This window comes from Podarcis pityusensis (assembly GCF_964106645.2).
Source record: "Podarcis pityusensis genome assembly, chromosome: 8".
NCBI classification, from domain to species: Eukaryota; Metazoa; Chordata; class Lepidosauria; order Squamata; family Lacertidae; genus Podarcis; species Podarcis pityusensis.
The window spans coordinates 78,308,760-78,319,155 of record NC_138033.1 but is presented as its reverse complement, the minus strand read 5'-3'; the positions used below and the strand labels follow the sequence as shown (position 1 = coordinate 78,319,155).

Below are 10,396 nucleotides of genomic sequence, written 5' to 3'. Positions count from 1 at the left end.
ACCTGGCTCAGGAACTAAGTATTTGTCATTACAAAAGTCTGGCCAGGCTCCCCAGGGTATCCAATCAAGTAAGCATTAACAGGTAACCTGCCAAACAGGAGGTAAACAACGCACTCAGATTTCTGCTGTAGACCACCCTTTCTGTTGTTACGGAAAAATCTAGGTGTGAGGCTGCTCAGTCACCCAGCTTGTCGGGCAGAGCCCACGGGTCCCTGCAGAATAAAGGAAGGAGTCCAGCCAACCAGAGCAAATAGCTATAGACCAAAGTTTATTGCGCAATAGTTTCAAAGAGCAAATTTGAACCCCGAGGATGGGGTGACAAAGACTTTTAAAACTTTCCCACCATATCCCAGAATACAGTTCGTACAGCATCATTGCTACATCAATATTACATCACTGACATGTCACAAAAGGTGAGGGGTTAACCTTGGCAAACATGTCCAGACAAGTCCTTGGTACAAGATTAGAATAAGCAGACATGGCAGGGCAAGCCTCAGGTATAAGATTAGCATAGACAAATATGTCTTAAGTACCCACCACCCAAAAGATTTGGCTTCCTTTGGCTAACAATGAGCCCAGCAATTGTCACCTCTGGGAACTTCCTGGAGTCCTTTTTCAAGGGGAAAATAGCTTTGGAATGGAGGAAACTGGGAAAGGTTTTATATTATTTTTAAAGCTAGGTAACTTCCCTGAGCTGTCAAGTTGAAAGGATACATTCAGGCATAATATTTGTAATATTTAACTTTAAAGATGTGCCCCCCCCCCGGTAATTTCCGTAACACTGTGATGTAGGTATGATGTATCTGGGGGTGGTGGTCTTGAGCTACACCCCTTCTGTGATGTAGGTATGATGTTTCTGGGGGTGGTCTTGAACTCAAAGGCGGGCAATTTAAAATGTCTATATAAGGGCGGACACACCTTTGTTCTGGGTCCTCCTCCTTCTCCTGCATGTGAAGGGGGCACCCTGTTGTAACAGTTCAATAAAGATCAGGCTTTGCTTCTCAATATTCTCAGGTTGGCCTCTGTTATTTTCTCCGACCGATGAAGAACCTGCAAAGGACTCTGTAAGGGCTCTTGTGTCCCCCATAAGGGAATAAGGGCAGATTTACGTTTATTACTGTTATGTACTAAAGTTCTCACCCTGGGCCAGCAGGGGGATACTGTAGATAGTTTTCACTCAGGTCCACATATGCAAATAAGGGATTGAAAGTGACGTTCAGTGATTGGATAGTTACAGAAAATGGTTACTGTTGTGTTCTAGTGGAGCTCTATATAAGCAGGCTGGCTGAACCCTTCAGTTCAGTTCTGTTCTGTGAATAAACAAGAGCTGTTTGAAGAATTGCTGTGTCGTCTGATATGTTCACCCACAACTTAACAATTACAGTAGGCAAACTAAGGCCCGGGGGCCGGATCCGGGCCAATCGCCTTCTAAATCTGGCCCGCGGACAGTCCGGGAATCAGCATGTTTTTACATGAGAAGAAGAAGAAGAAGAAGAAGAAGAAGAAGAAGAAGAAGAAGAAGAGTTTGGATTTGATATACCGCTTTATCACTACCCGAAGGAGTCTCAAAGCGGCTAACATTCTCCTTTCCCTTCCTCCCCCACAAGAAACACTCTGTGAGGTGAGTGAGGCTGAGAGACTTCAGAGAAGTGTGACTGGCCCAAGGTCACCCAGCAGCTGCATGTGGAGGAGTGGAGACGTGAACCCGGTTCCCCAGATTATGAGTCTACCACTCTTAACCACCACACCACACTGGCTCTAGAATGTGTGCTTTTATTAGAAATGTATCTCTGGGTTATTTGTGGGGCATAGGAATTCGTTCATATTCCGCCCCCCCCCAATATAGTCCGGCCCTCCACAAGATCTGAGGGACAGTGGACCGGCCCCCTGCTGAAAAGGTTTGCTGATCCCTGCTCTAGATGCATCTTCATAGCACGGACAGCTGCACCAGTTGCATTTCTGCCTGTGGTCCAGCTGCCGCAGACTAAGGGAAAATGCTTGCCTGGGTCTGGGGCCGATATCCAACCCTTTGTGAATGCATTGGAAATGCTGCAGGATTCCTTAGTTTGCCCCCCACATTTCCCCACCCGCTTTCTCAGCTGATTCCCCCTTTAAGAGACCTTTGCTGCGTTTCCCCTTTACCTCTCTCATTTAAAGGTTGCAACTTGAAGCCGGCGTCTGATTGGTCGGAACTCTGCGGTGCCGCCTTCTGGTTGGTTCCCGCGGCTCCCTCCCCGTTTTCCGAAGAGCATTGGGTTAGCCTACTTGCCTTTCTTTGGGGGGGGGGCAAAAGAAGAATCTAAATATAGATACTTTCAGCTAGGGATATTTGAGGCTGAACTCTGCTGAGAAAATATACATAACAATAAATGCTTTTCGGAGCTATGTTCTGTAGCAATGCGTAATGGGTTGTTCTTCTCTGGTGGGGGTTATGCAGATATCCTCCCCCGCATTGCTAAGAGAATGGTCCATTCCAAATTAAGGCACAGGGAGGGGTTACCCCTTTCCATGCGTGCTTTGCTCCCAGTTTGGGATTCCTTTTTGCAAAGCCTCTAAAGAGAGAGATATATACAGTGTGTATCCGTAGGATGTTGCTTCCACTGTTACAGAGAACGCTACCCAGAGTGGGGTGAGTTTGGATTATTGGGGGCGATGGGGGCGACTATTTGGGGAGGGGGGCAAATCCTCTCTTTCCTGTCTTGAATCCCGATTTTCCAAGTGTGGGGCAGTCAGGCTGAAACCACCCCATCGCAGACTGTGCTCCTGTATATAATAATAATAGCAGCAGCAGCAGTAGTAGTAGTTTATTTATACCCCGCCAATCTGGCTGGGTTTCCCCAGTCACTCTGGGCGGCTTCCAACAAAACACTAAAATACAATAACCTATTAAACATTAAAAGCTTCCCTAAACAGGGCTGCCTTCAGATGTCTTCTAAAAGTTTGTTAGTTGTTGTTCTCTTTGACATCTGGTGGGAGGGCGTTCCACAGGGCAGGTGCCACTACTGAGAAGGCCCTCTGCCTGGTTCCCTGTAACTTGGCTTCTCGCAGCGAGGGAACCGCCAGAAGGCCCTCGGCGCTGGACTTCAGTGTCTGGGCAGAACGATGGAGGTGGAGACGCTCCTTCCGGTATACTGGACCGAGGCCGTTTAGGGCTTTAAAGGTCAGCACCAACACTTTGAATTGTGCTCGGAAACGTACTGGGAGCCAGTGTAGGTCTTTCAAGACTGGTGTTATATGGTCTCGGCGGCTGCTCCCAGTCACCAGTCTAGCTGTCGCATTCTGGATTAGTTGTAGTTTCCTGGCTGGCTTAAATTGGATATTGCAAAGCCCCTCTTATAGAAGTCTGAAAGTGACCCACCCCCATTCTGAAAGGAAGGTTTTCTTGCCACTATCTGATCACTCTTTGGGATGGTGGGGGGAGTCTGGAACCCTTAGTTCTAGGGGTATCTCTGAAGTAACCTCCTTCCTTGCGTGCAAAAGTACCCCTCCAGTAAACAAAGATCAAACCTGGGCAGTCCCTTCTACTTTTTTTTGGGGGGGGGGGGTTAGGGAACCTCCTAGTAGCTTCCCCAGGAATTACTTTTCTATTCATTCCTCAATGAATAGCCCCCTTCTACTGATTCCTAACGTAAGGGCCCCTTCCTGCAAGCCTAACTTCACTTAATCTGTGAGTTAAGCTCCATTCAATTCAATGGGACATTTATGTATACATAGTTAGGATTTCAGCCATGATCTCTTTCTGTCTCCTGGATCTTACTCTCTTGTGCTGTTTTAAGGATTTGCGGTTTCAAACTGTCAGTAAACATTCTATTGGTGGATGGTAGCAGGGGATTGAGATCTGTATTTGTTGAGCTGTGTCTCTCATTAGCCCTTCTTTGAGTAAACTCAGAAACTTAATGGACATTGTCAAACTTGAGACCATTAATTTCAGTAGGTCTAATTTGGGTAAAACTAGCCCATAGTATTTCTTTCCAGGGACAGGCACCCGTTTTCCTCTCTTTTTATCTCCAGAAGCCTTTCGCTTTCTGAGACTTTGACCATGCCCGAAAAGAGCAATTTCCCCAAATTCAGATAACCTGGAAAAAAACAGACCTGGGGGAGGGGTTCTTAGGTGTCTTTCCCTCTCTCCCTAGGCAGTCAAAGATTTTGCAAGGAGCTTCAAGGCAAGAACTTTGACAGAGGTCGGGTGGCTGCTCTGATGACATTTTCTGGCCTGTCGTCAGCAAGTGGAATTTTTTCTTTCTCCCCCCCACCAGCAAAAGAACTTCAGTGGGAGGTTAAAAGATGATTCTAGCTCTTAAAAATTAAACTGCAGGAGGAGAACTTCTGCATTTTTGCCCTTCAGAGTGCTTGCCTTAACTTTATTTGGAAAAGAATTATTTATAGGCTTTAAATTAAAATGCTGATCCCAGGCTTTACTGCTAAATTCATTATTATTGATAATTACCCAACCTTCACCCTAAGGCGATCAGGTCCTTGAGGTGGTAAAACCAACACGTGATTTTTAAAAAGACGCACTTGTGTTGTTGTTTTTTAAAATTCAGACTGAAATAAAAATGAAATAAAATATTTAAAAAGATAGCAACAGGGCGATAGTTCCCATTCAGCTTTGGCAGACTTGGCCAAATGGAAACATCACAATTTTGGTGTGGTCTTACCAACTCAAATCATTTGTTCATTTAGTTCAGTGCTGTCTACTCTGACTGGCAGCCGCTCTCCAGGGTTTCAGGCAGGGGGAATCCCAGCCCTAGCTAGAGATGCTAGTTATTGAATCTGGGACCTTCTACTATGCCCCTTTCAGATGCAGCTGAACTACAACTCCCACCGCTGCTGGCTATGCTTGCTGGGTCTGCCGGGAGTTGTAGTTCAGCAACATCCAGAGGGCCTTAATTCTTAAGTCTATCTCTTGCCTCCCGTTGACATAGACTCCTGGTAATTCCAACAGTCCCACAGTCCTGTTATCTCTATCTGCCTCGCACCTTTCCTTTCCTTATCGCAGCTAATGAGGGCTTGGATTTTATCAGCGCTTGCATGAGATAACAGACTGGCAAAGCCACCATCTTAGGAAAGCAAACATAGGCAGCCGGTCTGCTTTCCCCATGTCTCTCCAACTGCACTTGCCCTAAAGTTCTTAAAGAAAATTCGAGCTGGCTCGCCGGCCCGGTGCGGAGAAGAATGTCAAACTTTGCACCAAGACGCACAGGTCCAGCTACAGTCTGCTGAGCAAACTGTTGAACTTTGGACTGAAGGCCAAAGCATTGGGCAGGCTGAGTTGGCAATGGCAGCGTCCCTGTAACAAGATTTTTTGCTAGTACTGTTGTGGATGTCATTCTGTAGCTGTCATCCGCCACGGCCTTTCTGTAAAAGAACCCAGCAGCTTTGTTGTTGTTTAGTCGTTTAGTCGTGTCCGACTCTTCGTGACCCCATGGACCAGAGCACGCCAGGCACTCCTGTCTTCCACTGCCTCCCACAGTTTGGTCAAACTCATGCTGGTAGCTTCGAGAACACTGTCCAAACATCTCGTCCTCTGCCGTCCCCTTCTCCTTGTGCCTTCCATCTTTCCCAACACCAGGGTCTTTTCCAGGGAGTCTTCTCTTCTCATGAGGTGGCCAAAGTATTGGAGTCTCAGCTTCAGGATCTGTCCTTCCAGTGAGCACTCAGGGCTGATTTCCTTCAGAATGGAAAGGTTTGATCTTCTTGCAGTCCATGGGACTCTCAAGAGTCTCCTCCAGCACCAGAATTCAAAAGCATCAATTCTTCGGCGATCAGCCTTCTTTATGGTCCAGCTCTCACTTCCATGCATCACTACTGGGAAAACCATAGCTTTAACTATATGGACCTTTGTTGGCAAGGTGATGTCTCTGCTTTTTAAGATGTTGTCTAGGTTTGTCAGCTTAATAGGGGCTAATTCGCAAAGGGACCCGAGAGCTAACATTTCTCCCTTTTCTTTCTTTCTTCTCCCACCTGCGCCGCTACCAGGTTGCGATGGCAGCACCGAGCCACTGCAGAGGTGGCCAACGAACCCATTTTGGCATTCAAGTCCGGCAGCCCCGAACGAGCAGCTCTGCAGAAGGTACTGCATAGAGGAGATATACGCACTTTGGTCATCCTTGAACTTGACCATCACTTGCCTTTACTGCCCCTCACTGCCTCCGTCACAACTCTGCCTTCTTTTAATGCCAGAATGGGGAAGCCTTGGCCCTCCAGATGTTGCTGCCACGGCTGATGAGAATTGGGAGTCTAGCAACATCTGGAAGGCCCACAGTTCCCCCATCCCTAAACGAGACCATCACTTGCCTTTACTGCCCCCAGCTACCGTATTTTTCCATGTATAACACGCCCCTGTGTATAACACACCCTCTCTTTTACGGGACTAAAAATTGAGAAAATGGGGGGAGATTGCCCAGAGTTGCTGAGCTTTTTTGGGGAGGGGATTGCCCACAGTTGCTGAACTTTTTTGGGGAGAATTGCCTAGACTTGTTGAAAATTGCTCACCCACAGGACTGCTACAACCAATCGCACACACATCCACAAAGCCACCAATCATCTGCACACTCGCCGAAAGCAAGCGCCAAGCACCCGCCCAATTGCCGCAGCAGCCAATAGCCAGCGGACCTTGACGCACCCACCAATAACACGCAAAAATGCCGCTGGCAATCTCCTACTTGCGACAGCCAACAATTGCTTGTCCCAACTCTTCACTATCCTTGTATAAGACGAGCCCCATTTTTTTGCATAATTTTCAAATAAAAAACCCTCATCCTATACATGGAAAAATACGGTACTTCCATCAGCTACTGTTTCTCTTGTGCATTTTTTACTTCTTCATACCTACTTCCTTGGGTTATGGGGCTTTTCATGCCAAAGCGTTTTTACTGTTATGCCAACTTAGGTACCCTAATTCGAAGCATCCTCAGATTTTGCATCCTATTCAACTTCTAGAGTGTCATGCTGTTTTGGAAGAAGTTAAAGGTAAAGGTAACTGTTAGGTCCAGTCGTGACTGACTCTGGGGTTGCACGCTCATCTCGCTCTATAGGCCGAGGGAGCCGGTGTACAGCTTCCGGGTCAAGTGGCCAGCATGACTAAGCCGCTTCTGGTGAACCAGAGCAGCGCACAGAAATGCCATTTACCTTCCTGCCGGAGCGGTATCTATTTATCTACTTGCACTTGTGCTTTCGAACTGCTAGGTTGGCAGGAGCAGAGACCGAGCAACGGCAGCTCACCCCGTTGCGGGGATTCGAACTGCCGACCTTCCGATCGGCAAGCCCTAGGCTCTGTGGTTTAGACCACAGTGCCACCTGCGTCCCTTTGGAAGAAGTTACATAACCCTTAATCTTACTTATACATGTATGGGTCTGAGTGACAGACGTCTTTGTTACATATCTTTAGGCACCAGCCAGAAACATTCTTTCCCCTCCAGGCCTTTGGCTACTTCAACCATCTATGGCCTTTTAAACTGTGTTATTGTTTTTGTTTGTTACTATGTTACGTATTTTTATGTTTTTATGTTGTAAATTACTCTGTGATCCTTGGATAAAGGGCAGTATAGAAATTTAATTAATAATTGTAGTTGTAATAATAATAATAATTTTAATGCAGAGATGGGGAATGAACCCATGGTTTCCAGATATTGCTTAACTACAGTTCCCATCCGGTGTTAGAAACTCAGATATATAAGCTGGGCACCAAATGGCTCTTAACTCTTTCTGTAGGCTCTAAATGATTTGAAAGGCAAGACCGAATCCATCCCTTGTGTCGTCGGAGGAGAGGAGGTGTGGACGGCCGATGTGAGGTATCAAGTCTCGGTGAGTTCCGTCGGCAAACTTCCGCTTATATTTGTATTTTGTTAGTGGCCTGACATAGCCCTGTGATGAATTTTCCCTCCACTTCCCAAAACCACTAAGCTGTTGGGATTTTGCTTTTAGATTTTGTTTGGGAAGGATACCCTCTCTGTCTTTGGAGCCTGTGGCGATGTAGCTGTTTGAGTGTCAGGCTAGGACCTGGGAGACCCGGGTTCAAATCCTGACTCAGCTGTAAAGCTCTCTGCGGGGACCCTGGGGGCCAGTTGCTGCTTTTGCCTATCTCGCAGGGTTGTTGCTGGGTTTAAGTGAGGGCAGGGAGGAACTATGTACACCCCTTGAGCACCCTGGAGAAAAAGGCGGGATATAAATCTAATGAAAGAAAATCTTGTTGGGATTAGTTGCTACCTGGGTAGCCCTTGATGTGAGCTTGAAATACTCCTTGAAATATCTTCTGGAATGCCAATGGGCTTTATTCCTAGCTAAGACTACTGCTATCCTATATAAATTTAGGTAAAAGTAAAGGGACCCCTGACCATTAGGTCCAGTCGTGGCCGACTCTGGGGTAGCGGCGCTCATCTCGCTTTATTGGCCGAGGGAGCCGGCGCACAGCTTCTGGGTCATGTGGCCAGCATGACTAAGCCGCTTCGGGCAAACCGGAGCAGCGCACGGAAACGCCGTTTACCTTCCCGCCGGAGCGGTACCTATTTATCTACTTGCACTTTGATGTGCTTTTGAACTGCTAGGTTGGCAGGAGCAGGGACTGAGCAACGAGAGCTCACCCCGTTGCGGGGATTTGAACCGCCAACCTTCTGATAGGCAAGCCCTAGGCTCTGTGGTTTAACCCACAGTGCCACCCGCGTCCCTGTATAAACTTACCTGGGAGTAAATCCTGTTGAACCTTGGGAGACGGGGCTGGTTTCTGAGTAGATGGGCAGAACGTTACTATAAGGACCTCCAAAAATACCTTTCTTTTCTTTTTCAGCCTTTCAACCATTCCCACAAAGTGGCCAAATACTGCTACGCAGATAAGGTGAGCAGCGCCTGCGTCGGAAGCTGTGTCTAGAGGCAGATGTGCTGCTTGGGCACGGATAATTTCCTGGTGGCAGAAATGGGATTTCCTGCATGCTCTACCTGTTGAGCTACAGTCCCTCTCTTACCTCCCACGGCGGCCAATCAGATGCCTCTGGTTGGCCCACCAGCAGGGTGCAAAACTCCCCAACGTCCAGTACTCAGATGAATGCTGCTGTCCTGTGGCAGGGAATGTCGCCGGTGCTGTGTGCATCGAACGGCGGAGGAAGTTATTCTCTCTTTCTATTCTCTTCAAACTGGATTTAATAATAATAATAAATTTTATTTATATCCTGCCCTCCCCAGCCGAAGCCGGGCTCAGGGCTGCTAACGACAATAAAATAGTACAACATTCTAAAATCATTTCATTATAAAATTAATTCAACTCAAATTGATGGCAACCATTAGGCTAAAGTTCTGTGAAGATTGCCAAAGGAGGGAGTCAGGCTGTGCCCTGACCAAAGGCCTGGTGGAACAGCTCTGTCTTGCAGGCCCTGCGGAAAGATGTCAAGTCCCGCTGGGCCCTAGTCTCTTGTGACAGAGCGTTCCACCAGATCGGAGCCACAGCCGAAAAAGTCCTGGCTCTAGTTGAGGCCAGCCTTACCTCTCTGTGGCCTGGGACCTTCAGGATGTTTTTGTCTGAAGACCGTAAGTTCCTCTGTGGGACATACCAGGAGAGGCAGTCCCGTAGGTACAAGGGTCCCGTAGGTACAAGGGTCCTAGGCCGTATAGGGCTTTGAAGGTTAAAACCATCACCTTAAACCTGATCCTGTACTCCACTGGGAGCCAGTGCAGCTGGTATAGCACCGGGTGAATGTGATCTCGCAGCGAGGACCCCGTAAGGAGTCTCGCCGCGGCATTCTGCACCCGCTGGAGTTTCTGGGTCAGTCTCAAGGGCAGCCCCACGTGGAGTGAGTTACAATAATCCAGTCTGGAGGTGACGGTCGCGTGGATCACAGTGGCTAGGTCAGGGCGAGAGAGGTAAGGAGCCAACTGCTTAGCTTGGCGGAGATGAAAAAATGCCGCCTTTGTTATAACTGTAATCTGCGCCTCCATGGAAAGGGAGGTGTCGAAGATTACACCCAAACTCTTAACGGACGGTGCTGGCACTAATTGCGCCCCCGCAAGAGATGGGAGTTGCCCCCCCAATCCCATATCGTCCCTTCCCAGCCAAAGGACCTCTGTCTTCAATTTATTAATTCTTATAAACCTCCCCTGTCGTCTTCTCTGCCCACCAGGACTTGCTGAACAAGGCCATCAACGCCGCTGTGGCTGCTCGAAGGGAATGGGACCTACGGCCTGTCCAGGACCGTGCAGAGATATTTTTCAAAGCGGCCAACCTGCTGAGCGGTCCCAGGAGAGCGGAAATCCTGGCCAAGACTATGGTGGGACAGGTGTGTGGTGTGTCGCGGGTCTAAAACCCCAGCAGGCTGTGCAAGGGATTATGGGAGATGTTTCTGTGGTTAGGACCCTCCTCTGCATTCCCGCGTGCTGTGTTGAGTTAGAAACAAAAATCTGAAAGAAG

At 48.0% G+C, this 10,396-nt stretch overlaps 1 protein-coding gene across 1 annotated transcript in view; it reads left to right on the top strand.

Annotated features, from left to right (window-relative positions):
• The first annotated feature begins 2,494 nt into the window (after nucleotides 1–2,494).
• The window catches only part of LOC308483762 (delta-1-pyrroline-5-carboxylate dehydrogenase, mitochondrial-like), a 31,237-nt gene continuing 23,335 nt past the window's right edge, over nucleotides 2,495–10,396 (top strand). Inside the window, exons 1-5 of the mRNA XM_081017962.1 lie at nucleotides 2,495–2,629; nucleotides 5,980–6,073; nucleotides 7,714–7,806; nucleotides 8,786–8,833; nucleotides 10,110–10,265. Of these exons, the coding sequence (XP_080874088.1) occupies nucleotides 2,589–2,629; nucleotides 5,980–6,073; nucleotides 7,714–7,806; nucleotides 8,786–8,833; nucleotides 10,110–10,265 (432 nt within the window). The 5' untranslated portion in view covers nucleotides 2,495–2,588. The remainder of the gene's footprint in view (nucleotides 2,630–5,979; nucleotides 6,074–7,713; nucleotides 7,807–8,785; nucleotides 8,834–10,109; nucleotides 10,266–10,396) is intronic.